Here is a 19368-nt window from a genome sequence, read left to right as displayed (position 1 = left end):
AACCATCTCCAAATCCAGGGGATCCAATACCCTCTTCTGGCCTCTACAGGACTGTATACACATATATAAATGCAGGCAAAACTCTAACATAAAAAAATAGTCGTTTTAAAATTAATGAGCATATATAGAAAGATGCCCAGCATCAGTTGTTATTAAGAACAAGCAAATTAAACAGGTATTACACACTTACCAAAATGGTAAAATCCAAAAAAACCCACAACCACCAAATGCAGGTAAGGGTTTGGAGCAAGGGGAATACACATTCTCTGCTAGTGTAAGTACAAGATGGCCTTGGCCACACAGGAAGACAGTGTTGTAGTTCTTTATAAAACGATTCTTCCCATGCTCAGGGAAGAACTCACCACAAACTTACATAAAAACCTGTACATGAACACTATAAATATGCAAGCATGGTTTACAGCCATTTTATTCATAATCGCTGAAGTTAGAAGTCACTGAGACCTCTTTCGGCAGGAAGCATATAAACAGAGAAAAGTCAAATGTGTAACTGATGCATGGATGATGCACAGAGGTCTGAAAAGCTACGTATTCTGATCTAAATGGACTGAGATCTGGAAAGGGTAAACTACAGAGACCCAAGAGTCTGGCTGGAGGGTCTGGGAGGTGGTGGGAAAATGAACAGCAGGCGGCCCATGGGTTTTTGGGGCAGTGACATGATTGTCCATCAAACAGGTACGGTAGGTAGACACACTATGCTCTTGTCAAAATGCACACTACTACGCAGACTGACGCCCACTGCAAGCTCTGGACTTCCATACAAGAGCACTTGAACCACGGCAATGCCACACGCTAATGAAGGAGAGAGGATGGAGCCTGTGAGAACCATTTCTGCTCCCGGTCTCCTGAAAGTTCTCTAAAAATAAAGTCTGGGAATTCAAGAGTGGCTTTGAGAGTGTCATCAAATAAGACTCATGATCTGGAAAATTCACCATACAGAACATCCGTTATGCAATAGTATCACATAAATATTTATTGAAATAATTAATTGGAAAACCACACACATTACCACATCAACCTTAAAATTATTAGTACATTACACAGAAAACAAAAGACCAAGTTGCCAATATGTGATTTCATGAGGGAAGTCTGAGAAGGGTCATTGCCAGCTAGTGAGGGGTATGTTGTTCCTGTGGTCGCAAGGAGCACACGCCACTATATATCAAAATCCAGCCACGTGAAAAGCCACCAACAGTCAGCTGTAGAAATTTATTACGACATCACAACTTACATACACACACAACAAGGCTTGAGACCAGCGAACAGCCGTGTGAAAAGTGAGAGGGAACAACATCTAACAGATACAACTTAGAAACCTCTTCCTACTTAAATTAGTTTCAAATACTGGACGACAGACACTGGAACCGAATCCTAGCAGCAACCCCAAGCCACTCTGACTGCAGGGGTCCTGCTGCACACTGTGTCCACAGCGTGGCCACTGAGGGCAATGCTCCACAGCCACGCAGCCACACAGCCACGGGTTTTCCTAAAGTACTTAGTTCCCAGAGGGTGGACAGAGGAAACGCTAGGCTCCAAACTGTTTAACAGCATCACGTTGATTCGTATCTGCAGAACTCTGAGATGCCAGCAGAGGATGTGCTATGTGTGGATCTGCTCCACGGGGTGAAACACATTCAAGGAGGCGGGCCACGCAAGGGGAAGAGCAGCCTCACACTTCCCAGAGGGCCATTGGAGAATCTGGCTTTGCCAGAGGAGGAATGGCAAAATGTGTTTAAAAACAAAATTCAAGTTAAACTGGGTATGTGGCACACGCTTTTAACCCCAGCACGTGGGAGGCAGAGGCACGTGGATCTCTGTGAGTTCAAGGCCAGCCTGGTCAACATTGGAGTTCCAGGACAGCCAGGGCTACATGGCGAGACCCTGCCTCAAAATAAATAATAATAATAATAATAAAAAATTTTAAAATTCTAGTTTAAAAATTGAAAGTTAACAGGAGGAGGCCAGGCCAGCAGAGAAGATGGTGCCTGGAAACACAGACCTGCAGAAGCGGGGACTGGGGCCCTCGGCGCCCCTCCCCATGGTGATGCCTGCTCAGCTCACTGACGGCAGAGACAGCGTGCTTTTCGTCCACTCAGTCAAAGCGGAAGTCCCTGCATCAACCCCCATCTGTGGTGCCAAACGAACCAATCCACACCACTAGTGATGAGCCAATATTCAGGTTTTAGCTTTTGTTTTTAGTTTTCTCAAGGTTTGAGAAAAGCAAAGCAAAAAAAGTTTTATAGCATCATCTTAATATGGTTTTATTAACAAGGCACCTGAAATGAGAAATATGACCAAAACTAAAGTTTTCAGAAGAAAAACAACTAGTAAAAAGTCAAAGAATTACTACTAAGTAAATATGTAAAAATATATTACCATACAGATTTAATTTTTAAATACTTAGTTCCCACATTAAGAAACAATATCAAAAGCAAATGATCCAAAAGTTAAATAAATACGAAAATCCTAAATTAAAAGTATAAATAAGTAAACATGTAGTAGTTAAAACAAAGTAAACAAACCACGAAAACAATTAGTGGCAATGAGAACTAAGCACTGGGGTTTAAGTCCATCCTATGTCTCCTTCCACTCTGTCCTGTTCGCTCCACGCTGACGGACTCTAAGAGCCACATCAACAGTATATGCATGACACATGTAAACTATTGTACGCTCAAAACACTAAAACAAAACAAAGGTACAAAAAAGGTGGACTATTCCTGATTCTTTCCTCACACTTGCAGTTAAATGACCTTTTCTTGGAAAAGGCCGAGTCTCCTAACATCCTGTCCCAAAGCACAGGGCAGACCGTACGTAGTGTGACCTATACTTAATGAGACAGCAGTGGACAGGACTACTGTGGAGAAAGAGACCGAAGAAGACAGCACCAGGGAGGCCCAAGCCAGCCCACTGTGCACAGGACCTGTCCGGCTCTTCTATCTCAACTGTCTATGCTCGGGCGGATTCGGGATCCGGCAGTGTCTCCAAGGAAGGAGACTCCTGAACTCAGACACCCAGGGAGCCCAGTGATTCCTGCACAGTCGGGGTGCACAGAAAGACAGAAGAGCAACAGCTAACACTATGAACCGGCCTTGCCTGGACCTTCCTGGCGGCTGCTGGCTTTCGAGCCCAGGCCCTGCCTCCCTTCTCCGGGGTCCTGGTCAAGTGGCTCCTGTGGAGGCCCCGGCAGGTGCCCTGCAGTGTCTGAGGATTTCTGATGACACGAGGCGGAACCCAGTGCGTCTGGGTCACTGCTGAAAGAGCTGTGACGTCACTGACTTCCGCAGCCATTTGTCTGGGACATTTCACCAATATTAATTTACTTTAAAAAAAATATGGAAGCAAAACATTTACAGCAAACGCATTACATGGGTACATCTTATCATAACTCCATGTAATTGTGGCATGGAAAAATAGAAATGGGTGCGTTAAAATCCATCTGTAATAGCTTTATACTGTTTAAAACTTCTCATTTTAAAAGCAGTCAAAAGGAGAGGGCAACCCTCCCTTTCTGTACGTTCTCTCCCCTGACACAGACGGCTGTGTCTCTCCATCATGAGCTAAACCCGTGCTTCAGCAGCAGAAACCAGGAGCGACTGCTGTCACTGAAGAAGGTGTCCAGTCAGAGCTTTGCCTGCTGCACAGCCTCGGCCTGCCCTCTGGTCCACACACAGTGACCACCCCACCCCCACCCCCGGGCACAGTGAGCCCACGAAGGGGCTATCTCTGGAGCTTCTGGGAAACAACCACATACAATACACACTGGTCACGGGCTGCAGTCCCAACCACTCCTGCTTCCAAAGGAGTTGGACCCAACCACCTCTACTGGGATGGCGCGTCTGTCTGCCAAACAAACCAATCCCTACTGGATCCCTACTGGATCCCTACTGGATCCCTACTGGATCCCTACTGCATCCCTACCGGATCCCTACCGCATCCCTACTGCATCCCTACTGCATCCCTACCGGATCCCTACTGGATCCCTACTGGATCCCTACCGCATCCCTACCAGATCCCTACCGCATCCCTACTGCATCCCCACTGGATCCCTACTGCATCCCCACTGCATCCCCACTGGATCCCCACTGCATCCCTACTGCATCCCTACTGCATCCCTACCGCATCCCTACCGCATCCCCACTGGATCCCCACTGGATCCCTACTGCATCCCCACTGGATCCCCACTGGATCCCTACTGCATCCCCACTGCATCCCTACTGCATCCCTACTGGCTGGGCAACATGTCTGCTGCAGCCAGGACAGTGGAGGAGAGACATCCGCAGGGCCTCTTCCAGATCCTTTCAGGGGTTTAAGACATGCAAAGCCTTTGCCATCCGCTGACAGACACATGAGAAAAGAGGGCCGGCCGTAGGAGCACACACCTGACTCGGCTAACGCAGCTGCTGCAACGCCCCACCGGCCCCAGGGCAGACGCACAACTGTCTGCACAATTCCATGAAGAATTCAGGGAAATTAGGTTTAGACAGAGATAAGTAATGCAACACCTGGAAAGTTCTACCGACTCAGTGCTGCATAGAAGGGTTTGTTTGTTTGTTTGTTTGTTTGTTTAAGTACAACGCTATGAGGTGGTGATGGTCTGCAAGAGAATCTGAGCGGGAATATTTATTTGTTTGTTGAGACAGGGCCGTGCTACGCTACACAGGCTGGTTTCAGGCGGTGTGTGCGGGTGCCTGGGGCCATGGGAGTCAGAGGCTGCGCCACACTGTCCTTACCAATTCATCAGGTGGAGGACATTTGTGTTTCCATCCCTAGGGATCCTCCTGCCTTAGCCTCCCACATCAGTTGTTCCTTTTAAATGTTTATAGATAATCTGGGGGTGGGGCCTGGAGTCCCAGCCACTCAGGAAACTGAAACAGGAAGATCGCCGGAGTCCAAAAGCTGAAGACCAGCTCAGGCAACCAAGTAAGACCCTTCCTCAAGATAAATAAGTAAAGGCAAGCTTGCTCATAAGTCTCTCATTCTAATTTTTCAAGAAATATTCCTATTACAATTAAATCATGTCTTTTGATTTGAAATTTTATATGTGTCTCAGAAGAAAGAAGGCAATTTATAGGAATCAGATGACTCTAGGAGTTTAAAGACTTGGGCTTACGTTACCTGAAAAGAACATAACACATTTATAGGTTTTAGTAAGGAAAAGAGGGCAAATATCTTAAGCAACATACTAAGCGTTTTTTAAAGTGCCTCTAAGATGTATATACTTTAATACAGTAGGCCTGAGAATCAAGATTTCAGGCTATATCACAGACACACTTTTTAAGTTGACTATGAAACATGAACTGCCTGGTGATCCAAACAGACAGGCATAATTAATTACAGAGAACCAACACGAGGGAGGCATGGGGCTTGTGATTAGATCCATGCATCTTCCTCTCTGAGATCTTCCTCCTATCTACTGCCATGTCTGATGAGCATGTCAGATGTCTAGTGTACTCCCATTGCATGCACAAGTTCTTAGAAGGAAAACTTCCTACTTTTTAAATGAGCATTCGCTGTTGGGATTCTGTTTTCCTAAACCAGCTGTGTGAGAACCTTCAGAGACTTTATTTGTGGGGTGGGGAGAGGGCTCAGCTGTTAAGAGTGCTGAGGACTCTTGAGGAGGACCTGGGTTCTGTTCCCAGCATCCTTCTGGTGACTCACAACTGCCTGTAACTGCAATTCGAGGGGAGCCAACGCCCTCTTCTAGCTTGCTCAGAAACCGTACATGTGGTGTGCAGACATGTCAGCAAAATACTTGTGTACGGAAGAAAAAATGTTTGTCTTCCATTAGCCTAGAGACTAGACTTGTTTTGAACTCAGAGTCCTTATCTTAAACACTACAGTCAAATTCAACAAAAAAGCACACACACAGTGTCAGAAGTGGGAAGGAAACAATCACTGTGTTGATTTGAGCGAAGGGCAGGGTGAAGACGTGCTGCTAACAAAGGAAGTATGAGAGGCACAGCAAACCCAGACTGTGTGCCGGGGAAAACCATAGATCACAGACTAGTCCTTGATCGACATGAGCCAGCAGCTAACGAAGAACTGGCAGAGCGAGGAGTGAGAACTCTAACTCCTGTTAGACTGACACTAAGTATTAAATTCTACAGATAGGAAATTCATTCTTTCCTTCAGAATTGACGACTATCGTTCTCAAAATGACAATTCACGAATTTGACAGAAACCAAGTTTTGCTGCAAAAAGTGTGTGTGTGTGTGTGTGTGTGTGTGTGTGTGTGTGTCCTTTATGGTCAGAGAGCAAAGAACTGGGGAAAACAGAGACAATGACAAGGGAGAGGAAGAAAATTTTGAGGACTCCCTGCGAGCCAGGCCCCGCCCCAGCCCCGCCCCCTGGCTGGCGTATTCTGGGAGAATGAGGTTTGCTAGCAGGAAGTCAGCAGCCTCCATAAGCGTCTCATTCCTCAACTGCATCTCTCTCTAGCTCTAGACAGTTTTGTTTTGCTTTGGCCTTTGAGTGAAATTTCCTCTGATTAAAAATTGCAGATTTTTTTTAAATTTAAGGAATTCCTTCACATTTATAGACAAGAACACCAGAAACGAGACAGCTGACAAATCACGCAGATCCAAACTCAACCATCCACTTCTCGTACTTCTCCAAGTCCGCAGCTGAGACCGACTTGGCAATTTTCTTCAGTGCCAGCTCAAAGTCCCCTCTGGTGACAGGCATCTGCAGCTCCTCCTTGGACAGGGCCCTGATCTCTTCTGGACTCAAGCCGCTGATGCGCCGCCTCATTGCCATCAAAGACGCATCCCTGGAATCAGGCAGAGCAGTCCTTAGCCACGGCAGCACGTGCTTTCAACACTTCCGGTTATTACAAAGTTACGGCAAACGTCCCAAGGGCTGTTTTATATGTGCGCTTATGATGCCACTCAGCAGGACACACTTGAGTCACATCCTGAAGTGTTAGAAAAGCTAAAACCAATGCAAGAGCTGGGGAGATGGCTTCGCTGGAACAGTGCTGGCTATGTGAGCGCGAGCACCATGAGTTCAATTCCCACCATCCCCTCAAAATGCTGGGAACATTGGTACATGCTTGTAATCCTAGTGCGAGCCTCACACCATTGAGACCCTGTCTCAAAAAACCAGGGAAGGTCAGGTGCAGTGGTGCACACATTTAGTCCCAGTAACCAGAAGGCAGAAGCAGGCAGACCTTTATGAGTTTGGGGCTAGCCTGGTCTACACAGACAGCTAGAAAAACACGGTGAGACACTATAAAAAAAAAACACCGGGCAGTGGTGAGCACATCTTTAACCCCAGCACTCAGGAGGCAGAGGCAGGGGGATCTCTGTGAGTTCGAGGCCAGCCTGGTCTACAGAGCGAGAGCCAGGGACAGGCACCAAAGCTACACAGAGAAACCCTGTCTTGAAAAACAAACAAACAAACAAAAAAAAAGTACTCATATACACCATACAAAGAAAACCAGGTGGCCAGCACCCAAGAAACTGCCAAGGCTGACCTCTGACCTCATGTGCGTGTATACACGTGTATACACGTGTACACACACACACACACACACACACACACACACACACACACACACACACACAGGCTAGGAAGACTTGAGAAGTAAGTTTACTTTATCACAGAAGCCTGGGACAAACTCAGCTAGCACTCAGTTTTCTTTGATTCTCTGTGCCTCAGAAAGAGGCAGGAAGTTAGGAAGAAGAAGTCAGATTTGGAATACAGAACTGCATACTTGGGATGAATATTTGGCTAATGTTAAAATAACTCAAGCTGTGTATTAGTGAGTTTGCAGCCCAAGCAGCGGGAGTAAAAGGCAGGGGCATGAGCATGTCCACAAACCAGCAAGAGTTCCTACATGGGATGCTTGTGGGGGGCCAGCAGTATAAACTCGGGCGTCTCCGGACCTCAGTCAGCCCCGTTCGCCCAACTATAAATAAACAGGAAAGTTGAGAAGAAATGGCTGGGTTCTCCTCAAGACCTACTTGGAAGGACAAGCCAGTCACACCTTCAGGTGTGTGGTGTTTTACCAGAGACCGTGAAAACTATGGCAAAAATTATGGCCTTTGGACTCAGACACACCGAGAAAACTAGACGCCAAAGCGTCAGAAGACGCTGCTGAGACCAACTACACAGATTTCTCCATCTCAGAACGGAAAAGTCTCCTTCTCTTGGGTGAAGTGTCTTAAAAATTATGAAGTCCTTAAAGGGAAAGGGAAAGAAATCACTTGTTTCTTCCACCGATGAAATGGATCGACATCATTCATCTGCGTGTGGTCGCGATTTGCCCAGCAAAGCTACACAATATTGCTTCCGTCAGTATGGCTGGGCTCCAGCCGGAAGGTGATTAGCCAGAGGCTGCTCAGCCATTACTGCCAAGTAAGACACAACGGCTCTTAGGACAATCAAAAGTCTAAGTGAAGATGGGGATAGACCTCACTGGTAGAGCACAGGCCTAGCATGTGCAAGACCCTGTGTTGGATGCCCAGTACCGTAAGTGAGAGTCTGTAATTCTAGCACTGCTGAGACGGGAGGACCATGACCTCACAGTCTGGGCAACAGAGGACCTGGTACCCAGAGCAAAAATCATCATGTTATGGACTTGTCTGTCTGGCAGCCAATGCAGGTGTATGCTGAGGGAGAAACGTCTGCACAGTATTACGTGTATGTGTGTTTTCAGGGCTGACCATTTGGCACTGGATAACCAATTGGTGTGCTTCTCCACGGGGAAGACTCTTTCTCCTGCTCTCGGCATTCCTCAGGGGCCTTCCAGTTCCCTGTCTAGGGCTGAGGCCTGCTGACTTGGCCGCCTCCATATCAACACGCCTACTGTTGATCAGTTCATGTTTAACCAGTCATGGGTGGAAGAAAAGAGAAAGGAGAATGATGGAATTATATCATAGCCTCAAAAAACAAATAATTTTTTTGTAAAAGAAAGTAAAGCTAGTTGAAAAGAAGAAACACGTGCCCAGTGAGAAGTGGGTCGCTGCCTTCAGGTTTGGGGTCAATTCCACTGATTTTTAAGACTAGTTAGTCATCCTTGCCGGGCGGCGGTGGCACACATGCCTTTAATCCCAGCACTCGGGAGGCAGAGGCAGGCGGATCTCTGTGAGTTCGAGGCCAGCCTGGGCTACAGAGCGAAATCCAGGACAGGCACCGAAAACTACACGGAGAAACCGTGTCTTAAAAAACAAAAACAAAACAAACAAACAAAAGACTAGTCATCCTATAAAACTAACGTCTGGGTCCCGGGTCCCAAAGACACACCTGCAGACGTTAGTTATGTCGGCACCGGAATAGCCCTCAATCTTGTCCGCGATGTCCTCCAGGCGGATGTCAGGATCCAGCTCCACCTCCCGGAGGCTGATCTTCAGAAGCTCGGCTCTTCCTTTTGCTGCCGGAAGATGAAGCGCTTTGTGTAAGTTTACAGATCATTTTGCTGAGGAACCTATATGCATCCGGGCAAAGAGAGCAGTGTGAAAAAGAGTCAGAGCGGCCCGTCCCCCAGTGCTTCCGGTCTGCCACACGGCCCGTCCCCCAGCGCTTCCGGTCTGCCACACGGCCCGTCCCCCAGCGCTTCCGGTTTGCCACACAACGCAGAGGCGTTCTCCTTTCTCTACGTGGTCCCTGAAACCCGAAGGGAATTCATTCTTCTTAGAGATGCGAGGCCTGCTTGGAGAACCGAAGATCTGAGTTCTCCATGAAAGATAAACACTGGATTCCAAAGCCAGAACTGCTTCTAGGTAAAAACATTTAGGGGCGGGTGGGGTGGGGCAGGGGGGATGGAGGGAGAGGTGAGCAGTCAAGAGCACTGGCTGCTCTTGCAGAGGACCTGGGTTCAGTTCCTGGCACCCATGTGGGGCTCACACCGGCTGTCACTCCAGTGCCAGGGGATCTGACGCCACAGTCTGGCCACAGGCACTGCATGCTTTGACACAATGCACGTAGTGAAGTTTCTACTGAGAGTCAGTCCAGAGACACTTGCTGCCGGCATGGCTCCCTGCCAGGGCTGGTGCGGACAGGGCTCTCTCCACTGAGCTACCCGACACTGCGCTCTGCAGTGTGACAGACCTGCTTGAACAAGATGCTGTGACAGACCAAACGGGTTTACCTTGCTCTCTAGTTCTTAAGATACAAAATAAATTTCATCTCCCTCCACTGTTATTTTGAAAAATTTTAAACATACAGGGAAAAAAGTCCTTTACTTCTCCTCAAAGTTCTCTGGTTATAATAGTGCTACCCTATCTCCTTCTCCCGTCCACACACACCTGTGACTTGAGAGCTGGATCCACACAGTCACGGGCATGCGTCTCCTGAGAGCAAAGACATATCCAGATTTTTCACTATTATTAGGAAATACAATCGTGGTGTCTAAGTAGTACCTGACACACAATTCAAAGTGGAGGTCCCTGTTTGCCTGGCCACGTGGCTTCTAACCCACCTGCAGTCACACCGTACCCCATCATCGCCTCCCGTTAAAGTCAGACCCTACGGCTTTGTTTCTGTTAGTTTTCTCTTTCGTGACTCAATTCTTCCCCCAATTCAGAACATCAAAGCATTTCCATGAAGTCTGAAGAGGTCTGTTTACAGAATCTGATGGCAGATTCTGTATGTGTATGCATCTGGAGAGAACCAAGAACACCCGAGATGTTCTGGAAGAACAGCGACGTGGGAAGCATTGCCATTAACAATGTATAAGACAGCCTGCAAAGCCACAGGGCCCTGCCAGCGGACACTGTGCAAACAGGTCAGTGGGCAGAAACGAGAGGGAGGTAGAGTTAGACTCACTCTGGGTTATAACAGGTGGTTCAGGCAATAGGAAATGTGAACCTATCCTCAGGGAAATGAGATCCAGCTTTCCCTCATATATACATGAAAATCAGTGTCAATACATTATAAGGAAAATAAATGTAAAATTATGAGCATTTTAGAAAATAACCAGGATACACATCTTTAAAGAGGAGAACTGGGGCTGGACAGACGACTTAGCAGGTAGACTGCTTGCCATGAAATCATCGGGACCTGAGTTTGGATTCCTGCACCCACATCAAAATGGGGGCGGGGACAGAAACAGGGATCTTTAGGCTCGTTGGCCAGCCAGTCTACTCAGTCAGTGAGCCCCAGGTTAGTGAGAGACCCTGTCTCAAAATAAATAAGGAATGACGGAGGGCACCCGACCCCAACCTCCGGCCTCCAGAGGCGCGTGTACAGCACTCACTCGCATGCGCGCACACACCCCACATACAAGAGAGGTGCAGAGGAGAAGCTAACCAACCCTGCAGATAGTGCCTGAGTTAGGGACGCCCATTCGCGAGACCATGTCCCCAAACTTTCTTACGCTGAGGTCCTCACTCCAAGTCCTCGGAACGTGACCACACTTGGTGACAGAGGTTTTTAAAAAGATGTAACGAGGTCACACAGGTCTGCCCTAACCCAATATAGCCGATGCTCTTCTTAAAAGGTGAGGACACAGACCTACTCAGGAGGAAGGCCATGTGTGGACACCAGAGGAAGGTGGCATCGACCAGGCACAGACAGATGACTCCACAGCCTTGATTCTGAGGATCACAGCCGTCTCCTCACTTGCTCAGGAGACCGGACAGCATGAATTCTGGGGACACCCAGCCGGGTCACGACGCCCCAGTGGCCTTGCTGGAGAGCACCTGAACCCTGAACCGTGCGCTACTGCTGACAGGGCCCTCAGCTCCCTTCCTTGGCAGGCAGGCGCCTTGGAAGGAAATCCTGTCTTCTCCTGGGTCCGCAGACACCCGTGACTAGAACAGGACGAGAAGGCTGGCATCTCTGCCTTCATCCTGTGGCTCTCCTCCTGACTGTCCTATCTCTGAGCAGATCCCACCTGCCCTGCACATAGACAGGTTGGTCCAGAACTATAATTCAGGGTTAATCTGACCAAGATGTACCTAGTCTCTCATCCCCTTCAAGGTAAAGTCATCTACTGGCCACGCTGACCAGAAACACCGGCCCGTCAAAGGACTGAGGAAAGGTGGCCCTGTGCTCCCAGAGACCTCTGTCCGCCTGGGCCCAGAGGAGCGGGGGTGTGCCTTTCTCCTTCCTCACTCCTTCCCTGCATCCAGAGGCATCTCTCTGTCACAGAGAAGCTGGCTGTCCACAAAGCTTCCTTTTTTCCTTTCTTCCACTGCTAAAAACACGTTTCTGTATCATCACAAGCACTCACATCTGGGAGAGATCCCCACATGCACCACACCTGGCTTCCAGGACACCTTCATCTTGGACTTTGTGACTTACACAGCTGTGACAAGTGGATTTCTGTTGATAACTGCAAGTGGGCTTGGGTGCTTACCCCTAAAAACCAAACACAGCAGAACACCACAGGCACCAAGAAGAAACTACATCTACCTGTAGGTGGTAACACAGAGTCTCTAAAACACACTGGGCAAAAGCAGCAAGACAAATAGACACCGTTTGGTGACTGAATTTATGTAAAATTGCAAAAGAAATAAAGCTGTTTGGAAATATATTAAGTGATACAATTACGAGGAAAATAATAAATCACTTCTATAACAGGGCGGCAGCGGTTAGCAGTGGTCTGGAAGGGCGTGTGCCGGCGGGGACACCGTGGGGCTGCTCAGTTCTCAGGACGTCCTGTTTCTTTCCTAGAAGCAGCGACAAGAGGGTGGGACTTGCCGATTACCGAATAAACATAGAATGCTAACAAACGATCCTGCCCTCAGCTGTTGTTCACGCACACACAGCCTTGGGGGACCGAACAGCAAGGCTGGTTACCATGGGAAGACAGCAGGCAGGCATTTTTGGAAGTTTTCCAGAAGAAAAAAAAAGAGAGGGCACAACTTGGAAACCTTCACCTCCAGATACAGTGTTCTGGAGATGAAAATGAGCTGGAGCTTTGGGACAAGCGTGTTCCAGTCACCGGTGCAGAGCTGCGACGTGGTGTGGCAGTGCAGGCGGCTGAGTCTCTCCATGAAGTCCCTTCAGCTACGGCTGCAGGTAAGATGGCTTCATAGCGCAACCAGAAATTCCGCAGCGCGGTATGAAAAAGGAGCCGTTGGACATCCTACGATTATCAGTGGCAGGACAGAGAGCCGCAGCCAGGAGAGCCGGCATGAGGCCGAGCCTGGGAGCTGCAGTTCTACCATTAATTACGTTCCACAGCCCGGAGGCCAAGTCCCAAGAGTGATCAAGTAATGTGTTAGAGAATACACTTCCAAAGTTCATGGGCCAGGCTTCCCTTTCCAGCCACAGAGACTAACCGATGCCAGCCCAGCCCTCCTCTGGTAAACATCTCTAAACGTCGATGAAAACACGAGACCAGGTATTTTCATGTGGGGGGTTACCCGCCTGTATGGCTGTGCACCCCGTGGATGCCAGAGATGGCACTGGATCCCCTGGGACTCACGTCACAAATGTTGGTGTGGGGCCTCTCCAAAAGCAGCCAGTGCTCTTAGCCACTGGCCCTCTTTGCAGCTCCAATAATTTTTTTTTTTTTTTTTTTTTTTTTTTTTTTTTTTTTTTGGTTTTTCGAGACAGGGTTTCTCTGTGTAGCTTTGTGCCTTTCCTGGAACTCACTTGGTAGCCCAGGCTGGCCTCGAACTCACAGAGATCCGCCTGCCTCTGCCTCCCGAGTGCTGGGATTAAAGGCGTGCGCCACCACCGCCCGGCTCAGCTCCAAGAATTTTAAGATGGGTTTTTCTGAGTTTTGCCTCTGAGTGCCTGCAGGAACATCCTTTATAGGAAACCAATACCCAACTCCCTACATTATAGAGTGTATGATATAACTCACTGACATACTAATAAACAGAAAATGCACATAAATCAAGAAAAAGAAAAACCAGACAACAGAAACAGGTGGTCTAAAGGTCAGAAGGGGCTAACATAAAGTGAGAGGTGGCAAGCTATTTCGAGAGAACATTAAAGTTCTGAGGTTTAAAAGAATGCTTTATTCCCACAGTTTCTGTGAATCAGAATCTGGAAGCAGCTTATCTGGAAAGGTTTGGCTTGGGGTTTGTGCTGACAACTTCATTTGTTCAACTTGGCCGGGGCACAGTGCCCGACTCTTGTGTCAAACTTTATTCTGGAGCTCAGTATTTAAATTAGCAGACTTTGAGGATGGCAGACCACTGCCCCACAATGTGGCTGGCCTCACCTGATCAGCTGAGGGTCTATATAGCTTAAAACATCGGCCTCTCCCAGGAAAAAGGAACCTGGAGGCAGGCAGCTTTCTAGCTCAAGTGTCTGTGACATCAGCTCTTCCTGGGTCTCTAATGTGACAGCTCAGCCTGCACACTGTGGACTTGCCAGGCTCCGTGATCACATGAGCCATACCCTAAAATGATTCCATCCATCGGTATCTCTTTCTCTTCCTGTCTCCTCTTCTCTCTCTTCCACGCCCCCAACACACAGTACCCCAATACACTCTCTGGGTTCTTTTTCTTTGTATAACCCTAAGAGAAGACGACCTAGCTGCTTTCTGTTGCTGTGATAAACATCCTGACCAAAAGTGATGTCTCAGAAGAATGGGTTTATCTGGCTCACATTTGCAGGTCACAGTCATCACTGAGCAAAGTCAGAGCAGGAAGTCAAGCAGGAAGCTGAAGGCAGGACTGCTCATTACTCCATGAAGCATTATCTCTGACCAGCAACTCACAGCCCGGAAAGTTCAGCAGAAACATGTTGGCTCCCAGGCTCACCCTTAGCTAGCTCTCCTATACAGTCCTGGTCCAACTGCATAGGGATGGTGCCACCCACAGTAGACTAGGCCCTACATCCACTAATAATCAAGACGATTCCCCATGGACATGCTCACGGGCCAGTCTGCTGTTAAGAAGACACCCTTCTCAGGTGACTCTAGGCTGTGTCAAGTTGACAGCTAGAGCTCACGGGGACAGAGCTGGCAAGTGATGGCTGTTCCCATGTGGGCTTCGCCAGGGCTGCCTGAGTGACCTCATGTCATGGCCAACGCCCTCATGGGGGGAAGTCATGAAGCGAGGTTTAGAATTCCTTAGCAGCACTTCTGCCACACTCTATTCCTAGACACAGACCACCCAACCAATGCGGGAAAGAATTGCAAGAATTAAAGGCCAAGAGAGACAAAAGGGAATGAGTCAGCAATGAAGAACCCCAGCAAAAGAACAGAAACTATTTCAACTGGAAATGAAAGATGTGCAAAATAAACCCAAAATGGAAATCCACACGACAGATTTTAAGTAGAAAAGAGATGGCAGAGGAAAGGGTCCGTGAACAAAGACAGAGGGGGCTATCAGGAAAAGCGGTCAGAAGGAACAAGAGTGGCCCAGTGACGGTCACCGGAGGACCGCCATGTCCAACACACATGCAGAATAACAAAGAGGAACCCACGTACGGCCACTACTGAAACACAAAGGCACCAAATTAACAACAGTCGTTGCTACAGCAAAACCTGTGCCACCACGTCACGACTCGGCACTGATGCAGCAGAGGCTAGACCATCTGCCACACGACCACCCAACCACCCATGCTCACAGCGCCTCATTCACGATGGCCAAAAGCCAAAGACAGATTGTTGCAGGAACCTTAAAAGTTCTTATTAATAAAATCAAACCCGAGGCGAGTTATTGGGGTCCATGCTGGTAGATCAGAGAGACAGAACAAACCACAGCTATCTCACCTTGCCAATTCCTCAGCTGGTCCTGTTTCCTCCGACTGGAAGCTTCTGTGTCCTCATCCCAATGAATTTCAGCTGAACTGCTGCTCAAAAGCCTGAAGCTTAACCAGCCACATGCTTAACCAGCCAAATGCCTAACCAGCCAAATGCCTCTAGTTTCTGGTCCTCACGCCTTATATATCTTTCTACTTTCTACCACCACTCCCTGGGATTAAAGGCTGGCTTTCTGGGATTAAAGGCGTGTGTCACCATGCTTGGCTATTTCCAATGTGGCCTTGAACTCACAGAGATCCAGAGGGATTTCTATCTCTGGAATGCTAGGATTAAAGGCGTGTGCTATCACTGACTAACTAGTGGCTTGTCTGTTCTCTGACCCCAGGTAAGTTTATTAAGGTACACAATATTTTGGTGAACACAATACCACCACAACAGATGACGTCAGTGAGGAGGAGGAGGACAGTCTGATGTCAGTGGGGAGGAGGACAGTCTGATGTCAGTGGGGAGGAGGAGGACAGTCTGATGTCAGTGAGGAGGAGGACAGTCTGATGTCAGTGAGGAGGAGGAGGAGACAGTCTGATGTCAGTGAGGAGGAGGAGGACAGTCTGATGTCAGTGGGGAGGAGGACAGTCTGATGTCAGTGAGGAGGAGGAGGACAGTCTGATGTCAGTGAGGAGGAGGAGGAGGACAGTCTGATGTCAGTGAGGAGGAGGAGGAGGACAGTCTGATGTCAGTGAGGAGGAGGACAGTCTGATGTCAGTGAGGAGGAGGAGGACAGTCTGATGTCAGTGAGGAGGAGGAGGACAGTCTGATGTCAGTGGGGAGGAGGAGGACAGTCTGATGTCAGTGAGGAGGAGGACAGTCTGATGTCAGTGGGGAGGAGGAGGACAGTCTGATGTCAGTGAGGAGGAGGACAGTCTGACGTCAGTGGGGAGGAGGAGGAGGACAGTCTGATGTCAGTGAGGAGGAGGACAGTCTGATGTCAGTGAGGAGGAGGAGGACAGTCTGATGTCAGTGAGGAGGAGGAGGACAGTCTGATGTCAGTGAGGAGGAGGAGGAGGACAGTCTGATGTCAGTGGGGAGGAGGAGGACAGTCTGATGTCAGTGAGGAGGAGGAGGAGGACAGTCTGATGTCAGTGAGGAGGAGGACAGTCTGATGTCAGTGAGGAGGAGGAGGACAGTCTGATGTCAGTGAGGAGGACAGTCTGATGTCAGTGAGGAGGAGGAGGACAGTCTGATGTCAGTGGGGAGGAGGAGGACAGTCTGATGTCAGTGAGGAGGAGGAGGAGGACAGTCTGATGTCAGTGAGGAGGAGGAGGACAGTCTGATGTCAGTGAGGAGGAGGAGGACAGTCTGATGTTAGTGGGGAGGAGGAGGACAGTCTGATGTCAGTGAGGAGGAGGAGGACAGTCTGATGTCAGTGAGGAGGAGGAGGAGGACAGTCTGATGTCAGTGAGGAGGAGGAGGACAGTCTGATGTCAGTGAGGAGGAGGACAGTCTGACGTCAGTGGGAGGAGGAGGAGGACAGTCTGATGTCAGTGAGGAGGAGGAGGACAGTCTGATGTCAGTGAGGAGGAGGAGGACAGTCTGATGTCAGTGGGGAGGAGGAGGACAGTCTGATGTCAGTGGGGAGGAGGAGGACAGTCTGATGTCAGTGAGGAGGAGGAGGAGGACAGTCTGATGTCAGTGGGGAGGAGGAGGACAGTCTGATGTCAGTGGGGAGGAGGAGGACAGTCTGATGTCAGTGAGGAGGAGGAGGACAGTCTGATGTCAGTGAGGAGGAGGACAGTCTGATGTCAGTGAGGAGGAGGAGGAGGACAGTCTGATGTTAGTGGGGAGGAGGAGGACAGTCTGATGTCAGTGAGGAGGAGGACAGTCTGATGTCAGTGAGGAGGAGGACAGTCTGATGTCAGTGGGGAGGAGGAGGACAGTCTGATGTCAGTGAGGAGGAGGAGGAGGACAGTCTGATGTCAGTGAGGAGGAGGACAGTCTGATGTCAGTGAGGAGGAGGACAGTCTGATGTCAGTGGGGAGGAGGAGGAGGACAGTCTGATGTCAGTGGGGAGGAGGAGGACAGTCTGATGTCAGTGAGGAGGAGGAGGACAGTCTGATGTCAGTGAGGAGGAGGAGGAGGACAGTCTGATGTCAGTGAGGAGGAGGACAGTCTGATGTCAGTGAGGAGGAGGACAGTCTGATGTCAGTGGGGAGGAGGAGGAGGACAGTCTGATGTCAGTGGGGAGGAGGAGGACAGTCTGATGTCAGTGGGGAGGAGGAGGACAGTCTGATGTCAGTGAGGAGGAGGAGGAGGACAGTCTGATGTCAGTGAGGAGGAGGAGGACAGTCTGATGTCAGTGAGGAGGAGGAGGACAGTCTGATGTCAGTGAGGAGGAGGAGGACAGTCTGATGTCAATGGGGAGGAGGAGGACAGTCTGATGTCAGTGAGGAGGAGGACAGTCTGATGTCAGTGAGGAGGAGGAGGACAGTCTGATGTCAATGGGGAGGAGGAGGACAGTCTGATGTCAGTGAGGAGGAGGACAGTCTGATGTCAGTGAGGAGGAGGAGGACAGTCTGATGTCAATGGGGAGGAGGAGGACAGTCTGATGTCAGTGAGGAGGAGGACAGTCTGATGTCAGTGAGGAGGAGGAGGACAGTCTGATGTCAGTGAGGAGGACAGTCTGATGTCAGTGAGGAGGAGGAGGACAGTCTGATGTCAGTGGGGAGGAGGAGGACAGTCTGATGTCAGTGAGGAGGAGGAGGAGGACAGTCTGATGTCAGTGAGGAGGAGGACAGTCTGATGTCAGTGAGGAGGAGGAGGACAGTCTGACGTCAGTGAGGAGGAGGAGGAGGACAGTCTGATGTCAGTGAGGAGGAGGAGGAGGACAGTCTGATGTCAGTGAGGAGGAGGAGGAGGACAGTCTGATGTCAGTGAGGAGGAGGAGGAGGACAGTCTGATGTCAGTGAGGAGGAGGAGGAGGACAGTCTGATGTCAGTGGGGAGGAGGACAGTCTGATGTCAGTGAGGAGGAGGAGGACAGTCTGATGTTAGTGAGGAGGAGGAGGACAGTCTGATGTCAGTGGGGAGGAGGAGGAGGACAGTCTGATGTCAGTGAGGAGGAGGAGGAGGACAGTCTGATGTCAGTGAGGAGGAGGAGGAGGACAGTCTGATGTCAGTGAGGAGGAGGAGGACAGTCTGTTGTCAGTGAGGAGGAGGAGGACAGTCTGATGTCAGTGAGGAGGAGGAGGACAGTCTGATGTCAGTGAGGAGGAGGACAGTCTGATGTCAGTGAGGAGGAGGAGGACAGTCTGATGTCAGTGGGGAGGAGGACAGTCTGATGTCAGTGGGGAGGAGGAGGACAGTCTGATGTCAGTGAGGAGGAGGAGGAGGACAGTCTGATGTTAGTGAGGAGGAGGAGGACAGTCTGATGTCAGTGAGGAGGAGGAGGACAGTCTGATGTCAGTGAGGAGGAGGAGGACAGTCTGATGTCAGTGAGGAGGAGGAGGACAGTCTGATGTTAGTGGGGAGGAGGAGGACAGTCTGATGTCAGTGAGGAGGAGGAGGACAGTCTGATGTCAGTGAGGAGGAGGAGGACAGTCTGATGTCAGTGAGGAGGAGGAGGACAGTCTGATGTTAGTGGGGAGGAGGACAGTCTGATGTCAGTGGGGAGGAGGAGGACAGTCTGATGTCAGTGAGGAGGAGGAGGACAGTCTGATGTCAGTGAGGAGGAGGAGGAGGACA

At 49.5% G+C, this 19368-nt stretch overlaps 1 protein-coding gene and 1 long non-coding RNA gene across 7 annotated transcripts in view; one reads left to right on the top strand and one right to left on the bottom strand.

The window, feature by feature from the left end:
• Positions 1-965: 965 nt before the first annotated feature.
• The window catches only part of Katnal1 (katanin catalytic subunit A1 like 1), an 80558-nt gene continuing 62155 nt past the window's right edge, over positions 966-19368 (bottom strand). For all 6 annotated transcript variants that reach the window (XM_076560660.1, XM_015998267.3, XM_006979616.4 and 3 more), the window contains exons 10-11: positions 9265-9391; positions 966-6787 (exon numbers count right to left, since the gene is read on the bottom strand). In XM_076560660.1, coding sequence (XP_076416775.1) covers positions 6589-6787; positions 9265-9391 — 326 coding nt within the window. In that variant the 3' untranslated portion in view covers positions 966-6588. The remainder of the gene's footprint in view (positions 6788-9264; positions 9392-19368) is intronic.
• Positions 9387-12698, top strand: LOC121825492 (uncharacterized). The gene is made up of 3 exons (XR_006067819.2): positions 9387-9740; positions 10544-10744; positions 11459-12698. It is a non-coding gene; the product is annotated as an uncharacterized LOC121825492 (long non-coding RNA).

The sequence above is a fragment of the Peromyscus maniculatus genome, chromosome 23 (assembly GCF_049852395.1).
Source record: "Peromyscus maniculatus bairdii isolate BWxNUB_F1_BW_parent chromosome 23, HU_Pman_BW_mat_3.1, whole genome shotgun sequence".
In the NCBI taxonomy this organism is placed as follows: domain Eukaryota; kingdom Metazoa; phylum Chordata; class Mammalia; order Rodentia; family Cricetidae; genus Peromyscus; species Peromyscus maniculatus.
This window is presented reverse-complemented; position numbering and strand designations above follow the sequence as displayed.